This window comes from Tachypleus tridentatus, chromosome 9 (genome assembly GCF_004210375.1).
Source record: "Tachypleus tridentatus isolate NWPU-2018 chromosome 9, ASM421037v1, whole genome shotgun sequence".
NCBI lineage: Eukaryota > Metazoa > Arthropoda > Merostomata > Xiphosura > Limulidae > Tachypleus > Tachypleus tridentatus.
In genome coordinates this window covers 69417021-69436641 of record NC_134833.1, presented here as the reverse complement: position 1 = coordinate 69436641, position 19621 = coordinate 69417021, and the positions used below count along the sequence as shown (strand labels likewise).

Sequence of the window (19621 nt, the reverse complement as noted above, 5' to 3'; positions counted from 1 at the left end):
AACGCTTCCCTCTAATTTAGAGGGAAGGCAAATAGTCAAAAGCATCCGCCGTCAACTACTCTTGTATAATCAAATAGTTTTAAGGTTTGTTTTAGAGCAAAGACGCTTTGAGCTATCTGGTGTGTTGTGTCCGCCGCTGGAAATCGAACCTCGGATTAATGTGTTGTAAGTCCGTAAAACTTAGCGCAGTCTCATCGGGAAGGGACACCAAAAAATCTTAAGAATCCTCCAACAGAGTTTCAGGCGCATTTTGTACCAGTAGCGTAACATTACTCTCACTTTGGATACAAAATGTAATAATGACATCTGAAAAGATTGTTACAGCTTTGATGTGTGTTTTTTTTAATAATGTAAATATAAAAACCACGAAGCCGGGACTATCATTCTCTTTTAATGTAATGTCATTACATGGTCTAGCTGACATCGAACAAATCTCCATGGAGTTCGTTATTTTCATTTTATTACTTGTGACTATGTTTAAAGTAACAGCAGGGAGTTTACTGATGGATACCACAAACATATTAAAGAACATTTTTACATGTGCATGTTTTGAAACAGGGAAAAAAAACACACACACATCAACGAATCGTTTTGAATGATGTTACAAATTTATTTCTAGTTAAGGGAAGAAGGTATCAGAGTACGTATATTGATTCCAAATAGCAGCTTGACGTTACTCGTTACGTCACTATTACGTGGCCTCTTGACTCGAAAGCTCAAACGTTTACATGATCCACAACAATGAAAAAGTAGATTTCCTGTATCAAATATACAAGTTGTTTTGGAGACTATTTTTATAGAAATTCAATACCATTGGCTCACTTTACAGTGTCACAAATCACGTTTCATCAAGACCGGACAAATCAAAACAAACTTAACATAAAATGCTTGAATACCGAGAAGAAAACAACACAAAGCTTCAAGACACTGGCTATTTCACAATAATTTCGTATTCAAAAATAAAGCATTTTGCAGAAAGTTATAAGTACATAAATACTTTAGAAAATACTTTAAAAACGTAGTCGTACATCTACATAAGCATGTGGACATTCATTTAGCAGATACACATAGAAAATGGTTACTTTGTCATGGAAAACGGTTATTTTGTACTTTTGTTTTAAAGGTTTCTAAGATTCTATAAAAGAGAATTCCTAAAATTACAGTATACCTTAAAATAATTCATTATTTTAAATACTGAACAATACATTAAATACAAATCTAAGTAGCATCCACATACAAGCTTTTGAATAATTCACAAATATTATAAATTGTTCAAGCGCTTAAAGTAAAAGCAGGAAATGCTCCATGAAGAACCTTTCTTAGGAAACTGTTAGTAATATTCCACTAAAGTTATTGAACGATTAATACAAATCAACGAATTGTTAGCTTGAAAATTCCCTTTTAATAATGAACTGAATAAACACTGGTCATTCATTGTGTTAGTATGAATGAATTGCATTTGAATTTCCATATGATCACCAATGTGGGTTTTTGTTTATAAGTTCCTACAATACAGTGCACTTTTATTACACGTTTCAACTGGTATCGACATTATAAACAATGTCTGCTAATGAATTTCATCTAGGATAGTTACACTGTTGCTGTTCATAGAATCTACAACTTTTAGACACTCCAGATTGTAGAAACGTGTCATTGGCATTTTCAACACTTTGTTGCTAAACTCAGAGTTTTTATTAACATGTCAGCAGATTTATATTTATGCACCATTAGTGGCTCTTATTACGTCCAATCGATATTTGATTTCAATCCACGTTCGCTACAACATTACCACAGTTATAATGGTGATGACGTCCGTTATCCTGGGTTTCAGCTCCGTAATGTTTGCTATAGATGTGTGATACGCGATGTCCTTAACATACCCCTAAAGAAAGAAGTGTAGTAGAATAATGTCTGGTGACCGTTGAAACCTAAACAACCTATCACATTGAGCCTTTTATGACATAGCAGCCATTTTACAGGGTAACAATACTCAATCGAATGAAAAACAATAAAAAAACTCGTTAAGGTACAATATGTTGAAAACTACATTGTTGTATTCCTTTAATTAATTAACTACTAACACATAACGAATACCTCGGGGTGGCAAAATTTCCTGATATATTGCCGATTTCTACGGAAAGTTAACTGTAGAATTTTAACAGTGAACTAGGAACATTTAATACTAAAATAGAACAGCGAAAATTATTTTCATGTGGTTTTAAGTTTTTTTTTCATACACACACTCTTAAATGTTATGATCGTTTGAAAATTGAAATTTCTGCTACATTTTTTGGAAAAGTTCACACTTTTTTTATGTCGTTTTTCCCTTTCCTTTGTTCTTTCGGTTTTTCCTTCTTTCTTTCATGACAATAAATGAGTTATTTTATATTTCGGTGTATTTTGGGATGAATACTTCCAACAAGTACAGAATCCTTAATGAAACGCCACCTTCTTCTTCTGTTTGTCTTTCCTTCTATTTGTGTTTCATTTGGCTCATCTTACTTTTTATTTTCCTTCCACCAGAGGACTTTTCAATGGAGCTTGGCTCATTTATCATCTCACATCTTTCTTGCGGAATATTAGTAGAGTATGTTAGAATTTCATTAGGCTGAGGAAAACCCCGGGTTTAGATCCGTTATCTTATGAGGAAATTAATCCGAAAAGGTTTAGCCAATTATCCTTCTTTTCAGCTTAAACTACCCCGTGGAACTGAGGGCAAATTGCTATCCAGGAGGTATGCATTAAGTGTTAAATTATAAAACAGGAAAGATAATTTTGGACTATCCTGTACGTGTAGGGATAGAGTAGACACAAATCAAAATTTTTTATCATTTGGAGTATTCGAACAGCTGTCTTGATTGTAACAATGTGTATAAAGGAACCCCTGAGGCGTTCACTATTGGAGATCTTCAACGTACCGCATTTTACTTAACGTTTTGACACCAAGGGCGTTGAATCAATTCGGGCGTGAGGCGAGTTGTTGCTTGTTTCTGAGTAACTCGTGCTTTTCCTTTAAACTATCAGCAAGGTCCAACATTCGAAATCAAGCACGTGATCAGAGAGTACCGATCGAGAGATGTCAAAATAAGTTTTCAATTGAAACCAATTCTGAATTCATAAGTTGACTATAAAGGGTTTTATACTGGCGATTGAGTAAATCCAACGAGTTTCAATGTATACATGAAAACCCGAAATTGATTTTTGACGCCTGTTTGACGCGTTCCCATTCTAATCTTTACCAAGAATACGACCACGTGCATTTTACTCCACAATTTTTTGTGAACGTTTTAAATATCATCGAGTAATACGTCTTCCTCTTAAGTAGTTGTTTCTATGAATCAAAATTTCTCTTAACTCTTTTATTGCCAAATGACACGTGCATATCTCCCTCAAGAACACAACCACGAGACACGTGAAACAACATTTTAAAAAAATGTGATATTTAATTAATGTTCTGAAAAATTATGCAAATAAATTAATTAAGCGTTACGGTGGCATTTTGCAAATGTTGGAAATAAGCTAATAAATATTACATTACCGAACATTTTTTTCGCATTCTAGAAACAAGCACATGTGCGAGGTACTTCACATAATCAGCTCTAAATATGTCATGCTGATCTCAGAAGTAACTGGTAAGAAATAAGTAATTGTACAATGTCAAAAGTGTTTCCGCGTGTTTCTAAATATAAAGCTGGTGTTGGGAGATATGTCTATAAACATGGCATTTAAAAGAGTTATATAGGTCGTAAATCAACAAACTAAGATAATTTGTGTTAGAACTGGGCATTTCGGGGGCTGGCAGTCGGTTCCGAATCCATGAAATACCACAAGATAGTCTTCATACGTCAAGCTGTTATAACGTTGACTAGCGGCCTTCCCTCTTGTCAATAGTTCATAATTAGGGACGGTGGCACATCATAGTTTTAGTAGCTTTGCTTTAAATATAGATAATGATGTAACCGTGTAACGACACAGTGTGATCTTAAGAGTAACTGTATCTCGAGCCAATTAAAAAAAAAAAAGTATTGTACTAGCACAGACCAGCAAAATATTTATGGTCAAATTATTATCTTCATTGCAACAGTAGTTCTTTAAATGCAGGAGTTCTAGAATAATACAAGATAATTCTCTATTAATTATGGACTATCTTCGATAAAGAGAGATTAATTAACACTGTAACTGGTGTACAATTCCTGTTTTAGTTTAATTAAGGCAAAATTTTACCTTACTTAAGAGTATATACAAATAAAAATATTTTACGATCTAACGTTAGACCTTTCCTTTAAAAAAAACTGTGATAGGTATTTAATACGTTGTTTAAAAAATATATCTACTGAAGTACATATACATCCGTTAAGATGGTGTGCGCATGCGCATTCAGAAAGTAAGGTGCGCGTGGTCATTTTCAGGAAAAACAAATGACGATTGTTATTAAAATATATATATTTCTCCATAAAAAACATTAATAAGATTAGGCCTAAACAGATAACGAATTAATTGTAGTGTTAATGTAGTATCTTCTAATCTGTGTTTAGCTACGTTCTTCTACGTATGATCGTGTACTTTAACGTTTACTGTTTGAGAACTTCGTGAAAAGCCAAACAAGAGCTAACTTAGCATATTCTCCCCTAACTTTATACTAGGGGAAAGACAGATAAATCTACAGCACCTCCTCTGATCAGTTAGCGGAATTTGACAGTCACTCACATATCACACCAGCGACCTCAGATTGCAGAGTACATTTTGGCGGTAACTGGTCGTGGACGTGTTAATGAGACTACCAACCAAACTAAGGGAACGTGACTAAATGAAGACAACCGGTGCGGAGGTGTTACTGAGACTACCAACCAAACTAATGGAACGTGACTAAATGAAGACAACCGGTGTGGAGGTGTTACTGAGACTACCAACCAAACTAAGGGAACGTGACTAAATGAAGACAACCGGTGTGGAGGTGTTACTGAGACTACCAACCAAACTAATGGAACGTGACTAAATGAAGATAACCGGTATGGAGGTGTTAATGAGACTACCAACCAAACTAATGGAACGTGACTAAATGAAGACAACCGGTATGGAGGTGTTAATGAGACTACCAACCAAACTAATGGAACGTGATTAAATGAAGACAACCAGTGTGGAGGCGTTAATGAGACGACCAACCAAACTAAGGGAACGTGACTAAATAAAGACAACCAGTGTGGAGGTGTTAATGAGACTACCAACCAAACTAAGGGAATGTGACTAAATGAAGACAACCAGTGTGGAATTGTGTTAATGAGACTACCAACCAAACTAAGGGAACGTGACTAAATGAAGACAACCAGTGTGGAGGTGTTAATGAGACGACCAAACAAACTAAGGGAACGTGATTAAATAAAGACAACCAGTGTGGAGGTGTTAATGAGACTACCAATCATATAAGGGAACGTGACTAAATGAAGACAACCAGTGTGGAGGTGTTAATGAGAATACCAACCAAACTAAGGGAACGTGACTAAATGAAGACAACCGGTGTGGAGGTGTTAATGAGACTACCAACCAAACTAAGGTAACGTGACTAAATGAAGACAACCGGTGTGGAGGTGTTAATGAGACTACCAACCAAACTAAGGGAACGTGACTAAATGAAGACAACCGGTGTGGAGGTGTTAATGAGACTACCAACCAAACTAAGGTAACGTGACTAAATGAAGACAACCGGTGTGGAGGTGTTAATGAGACTACCAACCAAACTAATGGAACGTGACTAAATGAAGACAACCGGTGTGGAGGTGTTAATGAGACTACCAACCAAACTGGAACGTGACTAAATGAAGATAACCGGTATGGAGGTGTTAATGAGACTACCAACCAAACTAATGGAACGTGACTAAATGAAGACAACCGGTATGGAGGTGTTAATGAGACTACCAACCAAACTAAGGGAACGTGACTAAATGAAGACAACCGGTATGGAGGTGTTAATGAGACTACCAACCAAACTAAGGGAATGTGACTAAATGAAGACAACCGGTGTGGAGGTGTTAATGAGACTACCAACCAAACTAAGGGAACGTGACTAAATGAAGACAACCGGTGTGGAGGTGTTAATGAGACTACCAACCAAACTATGGGAACGTGACTAAATGAAGACAACCTGTGTGGAGGTGTTAATGAGACTACCAATCATATAAGGGAACGTGACTAATTGAAGACAACCGGTGTGGAGGTGTTAATGAGACTACCAATCATATAAGGGAACGTGACTAATTGAAGACAACCGGTGTGGAGGTGTTAATGAGACTACCAACCAAACTAAGAGAACGTGACTAAATGAAGACAACCAGTGTGGAGTTGTACCAATGTTGTTGTTTTTTCTTTTACCAAACACATACAGCTTACAGTACTGTAGAACTGTATTGAAGAAATTAAGAGAAATCATCGATGAAACTTATCTTCAACGGGAACTTCAGTGCAAATAGATTGTTTACGCCACACTTGCCATACTAGTATTATTATTTAGATATTTTGAGATTAGGTGGTACATATTTCTTTCTAGCTTCGAAATGTGAGGTTACTTGGAGAATTAAAATTCTGAAACAAATGTTTCAGATATTCGTGTCAAAAGAAATTAGACAATTTGTGTGTATATATATATATATATATAACTGTACAAAACATATACGTCAAAAGCAGGTCACAACTTTGACTTTTTTCCCGAGTACTTTACGACTTCTATGCGAGCCAACTGTGGCGTGTGTGTTTCTTATAGCAAAGACACATCTGGTTATCTGCTGTGTCCATCGAGGGGAAGTGGACCGCTAATTTTAGCGTTGTAAGTCCGCAGACTTACTGCTGTCCAGCGTGGAACGATAGTAAATTGTATTTGGAAGTTTAAATTCTTACGTTTAGCTGATAAATATGTTCTAGATAAATTATCACTCATATCTTATAGTTTGCTTGATTTTAAAAGAAAGCCACATTGGGCTATCTGATGTTTGTACCACGAGGATTTTAACCCCGGATTTTAACGCTACAAGTCAATAAAAATTACCGTTGTCTCACTGGAACCCAAATTATAAAAAAAACACGAATTGCAGTTGTACCACCAGCTGACATATAAACATTTCAGACTCTATCTAATTGCAAACACATTGTTTTTCACTTCACAGAAAAATTCCTTATTCATATAAATGTTCCCTACAACTAAGCTCATATTATAGAGAATGAAAAGATGTGAAATAGAGCAAGCTGAAATGGGTTTGTTTGTAATTTAGCACAAAACTACACAATGTGCTACATATGTTCTGCCCACAATGGGTATCGAAACCTCTTAAGCGTTGCAAGCCTGTAGAGATGTCACTGTGCAACTGAGGTCACTTAGATGGGAGATGAAATTTTAGTTAGAGAGAGAAAAAGTTGTCGCACAAGTTACGCACTTTTATTTATTATTAAAATAATAATTCAATCTTATAATATTACTAATAGGGGTCTAGACACGCTGTCAACTTCTTAAATACGTTTTTCTGACATATTCATATATCGAATATTAGGAAGAATAAGACAGACCTTCTGTTACTGATTCAATGTTTCTAAATCTTGAGAGAACGATAAGCGGCATTGCCGTTGAAAACTGCCGCTTTACGGTTTGCTCTCAAGCTACTGAATTGCGCAACTTAATTGGACGATGGAATAATTCAAGTGAAGGGGCTAAATACTTCATGATCATGAGTGCATTTTTAATTTAACAAAAGTAGAACTAGAATGTGATCATGTTTAGACTGTTAACTGAACCAATCAATCACCAAAACCACGCCCATAGTCATTTTACTGTGTGTTGAAGTTAGCTATTATAAACAAAAGTTTGGGTGGGTTTGTTTTGAATTTTGCACAAAGCTACACGAGGGCTATCTGCGCTAGCCGTCACTAATTTAACAGCGTAAGACTAGAGAAAAGGCAGCTAGTTATCACTACCCACCACCAAATCTTTGACTACTGTTTTACCAACCAATAGTGGGATTGACCGCCACATATAACACTCCCATGGCTGAAAGGGCGAGCAGGTTTGGTGTGACAAGGATTCGAACCAGCGATCCTCAGAATACGAGTGCCTCAACCACCTGGTCATGCCAAGCCAAATACAAACAAAAGACCAAATAGGATCCTCTGAATAAAACCAACCCATAAAACTGCAAACCTCAATTCAAAACAAAAAAGGAGCAAACCCAATAGTTGTTACTGGACGTGGCAACTATTTGTATTGTGACAACGTGTCGCTCAGGGAGTCACACACGAGTTTAATTAACCAAATAATAATTGTTAATAAGTAAAACAATGTCTCAATTTTACAAGTAGGCTATGAGCTGTTTTGTATACTTCTAATATTATACATGTTTATAACATGTGAATACCCCATCAATCATTTGTTGTAACACACATGAACTGTGCGCATGTGTGTGTATATGTGTGTGTGTGTGTGTGTGTGTGTGTGTGTGTTCTAATAATCTTGAACTTGATGGCGTTGTTAAACCATTTCCGATTGGTCAGAAACGTCAATTTTACGAGCTTTTCTTGCTCTTTAAGTAGAAACTAGAAACAAATTTTTACCATTTTAGAGTTCGCTATTAATTCGTTGAACTTGGGCTAATTTAGTAGACTTGCGCCTTTAAGAATTTAACTCGTTTTTATCCAGACCACATAACAATTTCTCAGGTTTTTATGGTTGTCCCTAACTTTAGAAAATGATTGTTTTTTTTTTTTTCTTTACACAACGTTTAATTTCAGATTATATTCAAGTCGCGATGTACATTTATTAAACTTATTTAATACAATTTAAAACTATGCGAATAGATCGACATAAAAACTCATTGTTAGAAAAGCATGTCTCTGAAAGAGAAATGAAGGAAAAACAGTATCACAGTTTACGGTCGTTTGATGGAAATTTCTTGGTTTTATAGAAACATGGCCTGGTCATGTAACAAGGCCATTTACACCACTGAGCAATACTTTATGACAATTTATCCAAGAATAACATTACAAATATGCAAAGCTTAAAAGCTTGTATTAAACATATAACATTGGCACATTACTAAATATTCTCTGTCCCATGATTTAGGATTTGAATACGATAGGCCTATAACGGTGTATTCATAATTTTCTTAGGCCTAGCACTTGAAAGATGATGGAAAACTGTGTTCATAGCTTTATTAGCGCTAGCACTTGGTTGACGCCATTGAAAATTAATGATTACCAGACAAGACGAGAAGTAAAATAAACATCTCGTCGTCTCAAGTTTCAGCAAGAACCAATGCGAGTGTCAACACTGGTTGCACCCGCCACACACATACACACTTTGACGTATTATTTGGACAATTGTCTGAGGACTTATATTTTTAACTTGCAATCACCTGACCGTTGGAGACGAAGAAATTTGTTGAAGGACAGCTGGGTCGCGAGGAACGTTCATGTTGTCTAAAGGATCATTTTCTTTAACTTGTGTTGCCACCTGCTGAAGCTGACGTCTGGTTACCTCTAGGTGTTGACGGATATAATCTGTGTTTGGACTTTGTGCGAGGGCCTTTTGAAAGCAGGCCTCGGCCTCCACCAGTTGTTGACGTTGATAGTAAACCACACAGAGATTGTGTAAACCTTGAATATTGCCAGAATCATACTGGAGAATTTTAATGTAGCACTGGAAATACAAAAAGACAGGAGAGAAGGTGATTGGTAGAATGAGTAAAAAGAAAGCACGTTATACGTTATACTAAGCTTAAATCAAGACGTATCAGCAGAAAGTGAAGTTATCAAGATTAAATTCCCTTCAAAAATGGCGCTTGTTTGGCTAAAGGCGAGACTAAGTTTTTTTTACTGCACATACTAAAGTTTAAAATATTTTATGAGAAAAAAAACACTTTTCTTGCACGTTTGACTGCTAGATGTTAACTGTCTTAATGGTTTATTTAAATCCTTTTTTTTATTACAATCAAAAACAAAAATAGCAAAAGGAACAGACAGAATGTTAATTACGTCGTAAGGGTGTAACTAAAAATGTGGATTGATTAATAAAGTTTAAAGTACCTTCTCTGCAGATTCGAGGTCTCGAAAGTGGTTGATGTAGATGTCACCCATAAGAATCAGTCCCTTCACGTGATCTGGTTGATTCTGTCGGATGTGAAGAGAACAATACACATTTACAGAGAATCAGTGAGAGAGTTTAGATGGTAGAGCGTAGTATCTTTTAAAATGTGATGATATAACGAGCAAACATCATATTAAAAACCAACTGTTACATTGTTAACAAGTTCATTGCAAATTTTCACTTTTTCCCTTGCTACAGCTTGCAAGTATTCGGAACAGTGTTTGGGCTCGTGTTTTGCATGATTTTATTGGAATTTTTATAATAATTCCTCGCATCGTATTGCAACACGCCCTCTTACCACATGTCTTCAAATATACTTCTATCATGTACATATTCAAGAAGTTTGTATTTGTTTGTTTTTGAATTTCGCGCAAAGCTAAACGAGGGCTATCTGCGCTAGCCGTTCCTAATTTAGGGGTGCATGACTAGAGGTAAGACAGTTATTCATCATAACCCACCGCCAACTCTTGGGTTACTCTTTTACCAATGGATAGTGGGATTAACCGTACCATTATAATGCATCCACGGCTGATTGGGCGAGCATGTTTGGTGCGACGGGTATTAGAACCTGCGACCCTCAGATTACGAGTCGAGTGTCGCAACCACCTGGCTATGACGTGCCTAAGAGGTTTCTGTAAATAATTACTAATTTGTGTAATGACACTGTACATCGTGACCAGTAACCACGACTTGCATACCTCAAAATAATTGATCTATTAAGGATTATTTCTTCAAATAACATATAAGAAATACCAATATTATTTCATAAAAATATAAACCGAAATCTCATTTCAAGCCAAAATATTCAATATATCTAGTTTTATTATAGGTATTATAGTCCACTGTTATTAAGTCTCCTAAGATGATCAGAACTCAGAAAGATATTATTGGGTTTATGGCCAAAAGTACCGTTAATAGCGAGAGTACCCAATTGATGAAATAATTTATCGTAATCTTCGTAAGTGAGAACATAAAACAAATATATTAAGTTTTATATATTCTTCAATGAAATGATTTGTAGTTTTGATTTAAATAGACTGTTTGCTCTGATCGAAAGTTAGTCTAAACAAATGTAATAATAATAACGAAAACAAGATTATTCCTAGAAGTAAATCTGAACCCAATTACTTTATTGTATCACTTAACAACATTCATAAATTGCGTAATAATGCACAATTCTGGTTACTTATTTCTAATAATTTCTCTAATTATTACCATCTTTAATTTGAGGTAATGAAGTTCGTATTTTATTACTAGTAACCAATGAAGAAAGTCACTACTAATTTGTGATTATTTTGAAGGTATTTCAGATACATATTTCATACAATATAATCTGTAGTTACGGGATAAGCTCATTGATAAAAGACGAAATTAATTTATATACATTAAGTGTCGATTAGAACTTGCGTTAAGTAACATTAATTGCATAGGCCTAAGTGTCTTACCTTTAATAGCCTTTTAAGATATACGAAGGCCTCCAATGGTCTGCTTTCTTCTGACAGAAGCAGCGCCAAGTTGAACAAAGCACTTCCCAGGTTTGGACGAACCTAGCAGAAAACAAAACGTTCTGGTCACGTCTGTAATACGTCCCTTTTTCGTTACATGTCTCTACAGAGGCGGTGGAACTGGTTCCAATTTTGAATTATTATTGTTTGAATTTCGCGCAAAACTAAACGAAGACTATCGACGCTACCCGCCCTAATTAAGCAATAAAGACAGAGAGGCAGCTAATCATCATCACTGACCGCCATCTCTTCGGCTACTCTTTTACCTACAAATACAGAGATTGACCAATACATCCTAATGCTTCCATGGCTGAAAGATATAAGCATGTTTGGTGGGATAGTGATTCGAAACCTAAACTCACACATTGTGAGTCGAGCGCCCTAACCACCTAGCCACGACGAATCTTAAATATTTCTTTAAAGTTAAGCACAAAGCAACAATGGATTATCTGCCCACAACGGGTATCGAAACCAGGTTTATAGCGTTCTAAGTCCACAGACATATCACTGTGGCACTGGAGGGGAAGAGCAGACCTTTAATGAGGGTAGAAAATTGAATATAGTTATCACGGAGAGTTATCTCAATTTGGAATTCAACGGCCACAGTTAACGTAGCAAGGAGTCGTCTCCAATCGCACTGCACACAACAAGTTTTGCTTCTTGAACACTCTTGGGTGTCCCTTATAGATTTTTTTGCCTGCTGATCACGAAAATCACATCCAAATTTACTTATACGAATTACCGTTTCATCGAATCTTCAGTTTCACTGGGACACTGATACAATGGAAAAAACGATATTAGAGCAACTGGAATCCATCAATGCTTGCTGACGTACTGTTGTCCATGCAACGTGATGCACCGGACGACAGAATGAAACGAAAATCAGGAGCAAGACAGTTTTAATTATGTTGAACATAATAGCGTGTTAGAAACATAAACGCAATTAAATACATTCAATACCGGTAAACAGTTAACTGTCTATTTCGCAGAGTTCCGACGACACTGCACAACAATTTTTTTGAAAAGTTATTGCTGATTGTGAAAGGAACCAAATCACTGTACAAAATTATTAAACTATTCTGTAGGTCAAACTAAAATTAAACATTAAACACATTACACCTTTTACCTTTCTTTTTTTTTTGGTATAAAAACCTATCTTTCAAAGCAAAATTTAATTTTCGAAAAAAAAGTTTGTTTTTAATTTCGCACAAAGCTACTCGAGGGCTATCTGTGCTAGCCGTCCCTAATTTAGCAGTGTAAGACTAGAGGGAAGGCAGCTAGTCATCACCACCCACCGCCAACTATTGGACTACTCTTTTACCAACGAATAGTGGGATTGACCCTCATATTATAACGTCCCCACGGCTGAAAAAGAGATCATATTTGGTGTGATGGGGATTCGAACCCACGAACCTCGGATTACGAGTCGAGTGCCTTATCCACCTGGCCATGCAGAGCTGTTTATGAAATGATCAAATAGGAAAATCATATATAAAGTAAGAAAGAATTTTATTACATCGACTGGAAACGAAAAAAAAAGCACCATCTTAACTTCACACACACGCGTGCGTGCGTGCGTATGTATGTATGTATGTATGTATTTCACAGCAAGTATATTTGAAGATATTAAAAACTGTACAACGAAAGATTTGTGTTATGCTTACCACGAAAATATCAAAACTCGACATTTACTGTTATAAGCCTTGGTGACGCAGTAAAAGGGCTAACACCTTTGTTACATACAAGCTGCAGTGACACTAGTCTTCCAGTTACTTTAGATAACTCAAAATAAATTTCTTCTCACAATCAAATAACGTATATAACATGCACGCACAGGGAAACTGATAATAAAAGATACGATATAAAAGTTTCTAACTACATGTAGTAAAACACCTGCTATTATTATTAGTAATATCAAATTGCTGACGATACGATGGGTTTCGCTAAAACCCGAAATACCCTGAAAATTGTATTTCCTGCTCAAGAGGGTCAAACACTTTAAACAAGGATCCAAAATACAAAGGGTAAATTAATATGTAATCACTCTAGGCTAAGAGACTTGTTAACTTCCATTTGTTATTAACTACTGGCCAGAATAACTTAACTTTAAGAGCATTAACATTCGACTGTGACACAGATAACCCTGCAATCGTAAAGCTTTTTTCAGTCATCATCTGGGTGTGACACAGATAAACCCTCATATGCAGAGTTTTTGTTTAGATATTATCCGGCGCGTGACAATGACAACGATAACCCATCACCTGTGAGGCCTTATTCAGTTTATTTTACGGTGTGTGGCACAGATAACCCTCACTTGTAAAACTTTGTGTAGTCGTTAACCGACAAGTGACACAGATAACTCTCACTTGTAAAACTTTATACAGTCACTATCAAGCGTGTGATACAGATAACTCTCACTTGTAAAACTTTATACAGTTTTCTTTCCAGTCATTACTCAGTCAAAGTTTTAACTAGCTGTTAATAATGACAAGTTTACCTGTAGAGCTTTGGTTAACCATTGTTCTGCTCCACGCGCATCCTTGTTCTCTATAGCCAGCATTCCTAAATTGAAGTAAATCAGTTCGTTTTGTTTTCCACCATCCACAATTCTTTGCAACCTGCGTGTGAAAAAATAAAATAGTGTTTACTTAGCTATCAGTAACTTTGTGTTAACTTTAGTGTTCACATAGTTAATGAACAACAGGACAAAATTCTAATTTTTCACGTCAATGACGCTTTCAAAAAAACAAACAGACAAAAGATACACCAGCATGATGAATCGAACAATGATTTAATATTTTAAATTCGAGGAAACATTCGAGAGAAATATAACATATCAAACTATTAACACCTGCTCAAATGGAACCGGGGATTACTATATGAGGTAAAGGCATAATCCACTAACAAGCATATTACTACTAGTAAGGCACAGTTTTAACACGTATAATATCGAGTACACGAGATTATAAATTATGGAATTTTCCTTTAAACTCTCCGGCGTGGTCTATTTGACTGAGAAATGTTTCTTGTTTAGCTTCTAGATTTAGCCATGAAATTAGTATACTGGGCCATGTGTCGAAAAGTCCAAGGTTCGAGTCGTGGTATGCTGCAAACGCCTCACACTTTCATTTGCGAGAGTATTGCAACTGTGTCAGATACTTGGCTGAGGTAGCGACATTTGTAAAATGGTGATTGATACTAACTCGTTTCCCTCTAAATTCACCATATATATTTCCGTATCTTAGAGCCTTTGACCTGGCCGTTTAGCCCGAGCGGTCCCCCAACTTTTTCATTCCACGCAACAATAAAACCCCTGCGAGAAGTTTAAAAGCCATTAAGCGTATATCAGCTTTTCCCATTCGTGACTTAACGGTGCCCTCGCACTAACACAATAACAAGTTTTCCTTGCGCCTTTCTATTATATATTAAAATAGTTTTTTCGAGCGATAATAGCAAAAGCAACATTTTCTATATCTGGTTTTAATATTTTTAAAATAAAAAAACAATTCTCGTAAGTAGTGAGTAAATGCGAGAAAAAAAACAAACTTTAAGAGAAATGCGACAGTTTCGTTAGATTATCGTCGTCTCAAACCCTTCTGTTTCTCTAACGTTACTTTTGGGAAAACACTGACCCATAATGTTGTTTCCTGTAAGTTAACTTGTTCGAGAAGTATTGAGTGAAAGGTACGTGGTTCGCTTATTTCACAATGAACTAGGAAGGAAACAACATGCTTAATCCATTTCTAAAGAAATTTTACGAAACCGAACCTTTCCTAAGGATTTATTTTTTCCCACTTTTCGTTTCTTTTTCACAAATCACTGGTTTAACCCACGTGCCGCATGAAATGTTGTTGTCGTCGAACACATCAATACCACATTTTTCAGAGTGTTATTTCAAAATATTATTACAAATTTTGAATGCACAACATGACATCCATGTACAAAAAAAATTTTAAAAATCCAAACCTGTTTTGATAAACTACGAGGCCGATCCTTCTGTAAATTTTAAAATATTTAAAAAAGCACGAGGTTTTGAACGTGCCACATGATACGCAAACGTTGGCTCACGAAGGTGAATATTTTATTCTCGATACCACATTCTTCGGACGCATAATAGAGGCTTCAGAATGCCCGGTTGTTTACATTAACATATATATTACCCGCTACAACACTATGCACAGTATATTATTATACAACGCGTTGTATGTGTTATTATATGTATATATATATATATATATACATAGCACTGACTTCTGTAGGAATGCAATTATTGCGCAAGAGGTAACGTGTATTTTCATTTTAAGCTGGCGGATGAATTATTCCGAAACAGGTCCAAAACCAAATTACGTATTTTCACGCTCGTGTCTTCCCTTCTTTTTTTTTTCACAAACTTAGCAACGCAAAAAACACAGGGAGCACAAATTTACGAAATAAATATGGAAAAATAGTTATAGGAAAGCTTTCAAGCTGTTGGAACGAACTTAATTTTCTGTAACGTCACATTCAAACTTCTCAGCAAATTGGCAAATCGAACGCATTAATCGATACGATTGTTACTTGACTTTTCCTGGCTCGGAATTTTGGAAGAATCGTGTATCGTTTCATGACACCTGTGTTATAAGTTGGTTTACGTTTCATTATCCATTTGTTTTAAACACTTACTAGCGTATCTCTGCATTGTTTAGTTAACTATCTTTGTTTCTGTTACAGTGTTTTGTGTTTTACATTCTGTCCACCGCGGAAAAGAGAAACCCACCTCTTATTATAGTGTTATACCACTTAAAATTTTACTTACTCAATCTCGTGTTTGATAGTACTGGAGTAAGGGAAGAAATAACTGTAATTACAAGTTTTTCCATTGGGTTTCTATCGGGCGACTTGCTTAATTAACATACGATACGTACGTTTGCAGTAAAACCAGTTCTAGCCTATCATATTACGGTTTTACCTGTTTCGAGAATAAGCTATTAAGTCGGTTTTCTTTCGATCTACAGATACGAAGTTAACAAAATGCATATAAAAAGTTATACATGTGTTTTAAGATCAAGTGAAAAAGGACTTATTTTTGCAATATTCTTGTCTATCCATCAGAAGGAATAATAATTATTTTGAGTTATTTTACTATTCATACGTACATTAATGTCACTGATAAGACGTACTTATGTGATTTTCAGTTTAGTAACTTCGTGTTGGAGCTACTAACTTTTCCAGTCTTTAGCTCCATGTTAAAAGCGAAGCTTGAAGCGACGATTCCATTTCCAGTTCGTTCCTGTGTTTAACCTTGACATTCCTTGATCTTTATTGTATTTTGATATGTATTTTTTTATTATACGTTTCTGCGGACCAGCGATACGAAATCAATGAACTAGTAGACCGTGTCGGTCAAAACCATTGGTTCATCAACTAAATTCCAATTTCTAAAACGTCATCGATGAAGCTAGGTACTGAAGTAAATAATGATGTATTCTACAGTTGACAATATAGCAACTTTTAGCAACTTCGTAATAAAATCAATAATAATAGACATTTGTTTGTGATAGAGAGGAACATTACTTATACATTCTGTTCTATTAGCACTGTCTGTTTAACTTCAAGCTAGTCAGTGTTTTAGGTCAATATGGTGGGTAAATCGGGAAGCTCAGATGCAGAGACCTCTTGTCCCTTCCATTGCAGGGATATGTGCACAGATTTATGTAGATTGGGTCAGAGAGATCAGGCGCGGCATAGCCAGGTGGTTAGGACCCTCGACTCGTAATCTGAGGGTTGCGGTTTCGAATTCTCGTCCCATTAAACCTGCTCGTCCCTTCAGTCGTGAGGGCGACATAATGTGACGGTCAATCTCACAATTCATTGGTAAGAGAGTAGTACAACAGTGGGCGGTAGGGGTGATGACTGGCCGCCTTCTTTCGAGACTATCAATTCAAAATTAGGGGCTGCTATGGCAAGTAATGTTTATGTAGGAAACAAACAAGCATTGGCTTGTTCCCTAAAGTATGATATGCGTTCTGATGTAAGATATATATTATGGATGGTCGATGAGTGTTCATATATTCTTTGATTGGCTTTTTGTGTTTTTAACAAAGATAATTTGTAAATGGTCTTGGTTTAGGGCTTAATTATTAATTTTATCGACTGTAGAAGTAACTGGCTTTGTTAAGTACAATATTAATAGCACTCGCTTGTTTTATTGCTACAGTTATTATTGGAAAGCGAGTTGTGAGTTATTATATGTTGTTTTGCACGTGTGTGTTCATTTTGATGATTAAAAAGTAGTCCGTTAGGTGTTTCATATACATTTTAAAGATAAGTCTTTAATTTAAAATTTCAGCTCTCTATTTACTACTGATCCTGTTTGACCAATTTCGGGATTACTTGGAATTACTTTCTGTGTAAGCTGTATGCAGAAATTATTGCCATTGTCTGTTTTATTTATTATTAACGCCATTTTTCATGATATTTCTAACAAATGTGTTTGATTGTATTTTGAGAGGTTTTCCGATTATTATATACATAATCTCTGCATTGTTTGATAACACTCCTGACACCTGTATTTGTTTCTCAGTTACTATGTTTCCTGCGCTGTATCTATATTTCACTATACACACGCATGTGTTCTTCTGGTTTAATAATACATTCAGCGATGAAATAAATTACAGTAATCGTCAATGCATCGAGCCTTATTGGGGTAGTAAGGGTAGACTGGAGATTTTTAAGGTTTGTTGCACATTGTATCCAGTTAGAATTGTAGAGTGCAACACGAGTTTGTTTGAATCTACCCTTCACATCACTTCAGTTGATGATTACTAGGTCCATCTTACCTAACATTAAATAAAGTAAAACGAGATATGCTATTGTTGGATAATGTTGTATTGTAACATTCAAAGAACTCGATTAGACTTCTCACACTGGTGTTATTATTGCATTAGAAACTAATGGCAAACTCAGTGGCAAGCTCGAGAACTTCTAACGCTGAAACGAGCAGCTCAATTCCTGCGGTGGGCACAGCAAAATTAGCCCATTTTGCAGTTTTATGCTTATTAACAAAAAACAACAATAGTTTTGAGTAGTTGGCAAAAAAACCCCCATCAAGAATACAAAGTCAAGTCCAGTTAATGGTAACAACACTAAAATTCAGAGTTCGATTTCCAGCGGTGGCTTTGCTCTATAAAATAAACAAAATCCAACCATCTTATGGTTAATAAACTATTTGTTTAAACCAAACAAGTTTAACAAATTCACATGCTGACCTAACCTTTATCAACTGAGAAATATGGCATTATAAATAACTATAAAGTCACTTATTTGCTAATTTTCTATTATCTACTGCACTTCTCGTATCTATTTTTTTTCGTTGGCGCACAAATACGATATTGTCTAAACTGAAACGATTACCAAGCTGAGAGTATAAAACAAACTGAATTTAAAAAATAGCTAGCTCATTAATCATCTAATCTGTCCCAACTCGCGTTTTCCACTACTCAGCATGGAACACAAGTGTCAAGATTAAAAAGCTCAAAGCTTACGGCATTACCAAAACAACAATGAAAGGTTTTGCTACAATATTTTGTATACAATACAACCTCTGACAAAAATTCATTATTGGAGAGTAATATATAATGGTTTCCGTTTCAGAAAAGTCCTGCTTTGGCACAACAGTAAAAACGTCTTACAGTTTAAAACTCTCAAAATCTGGTTTTGATACCCGTGGTGAGCACAGAACTCGTATCCCATTGTATGACTTGGCGCCTAATTAAAAACAAACAAATCATTCGTGATGTTAATGAAAACTTCAAGTACAGAGAAAGCTATTTCATAAAGTAAGTGTTATTATACTATTTGGATAAGTTTTGTTCAGCCTATTGTCTCTGATGTTTCTACGACTAGTGATATTGTGCATGTGTTTTTCTTATAGCAAAGTCACATCGGGCTATCTGCTGAGTTAACAGAGGCAAATCAAACCCTGATTTATCGCTGTCCCACAGGAATGGGATATTGA

At 35.8% G+C, this 19621-nt stretch overlaps 1 protein-coding gene across 1 annotated transcript; it reads right to left on the bottom strand.

Annotated features, from left to right (window-relative positions):
* Positions 1–8902: 8902 nt before the first annotated feature.
* Positions 8903–15006, bottom strand: LOC143225432 (protein O-mannosyl-transferase Tmtc3-like). Its single transcript, XM_076454852.1, has 5 exons — positions 14829–15006; positions 14123–14243; positions 11566–11667; positions 10060–10143; positions 8903–9673 (listed from the first exon to the last, which is right to left on the bottom strand). The coding sequence occupies exons 1-5, from the start codon at positions 14849–14851 to the stop codon at positions 9386–9388; spliced, it is 618 nt and encodes a 205-aa protein (XP_076310967.1). The 5' UTR covers positions 14852–15006; the 3' UTR covers positions 8903–9385.
* Positions 15007–19621: the final 4615 nt, after the last annotated feature.

Coding starts and splice junctions, on each gene's coding strand:
- LOC143225432 (XM_076454852.1), bottom strand. CDS start 14,851: ATGGTGAATTTAGAGGGAAACGA. Junction 14,244..14,828: donor GTGAATTTAGAGGGAAACGA/GTTAGTATCAAT, acceptor TTTCACACGCAG/GTTGCAAAGAATTGTGGATG. Junction 11,668..14,122: donor GGTTAACCAAAGCTCTACAG/GTAAACTTGTCA, acceptor GTTTTCTGCTAG/GTTCGTCCAAACCTGGGAAG.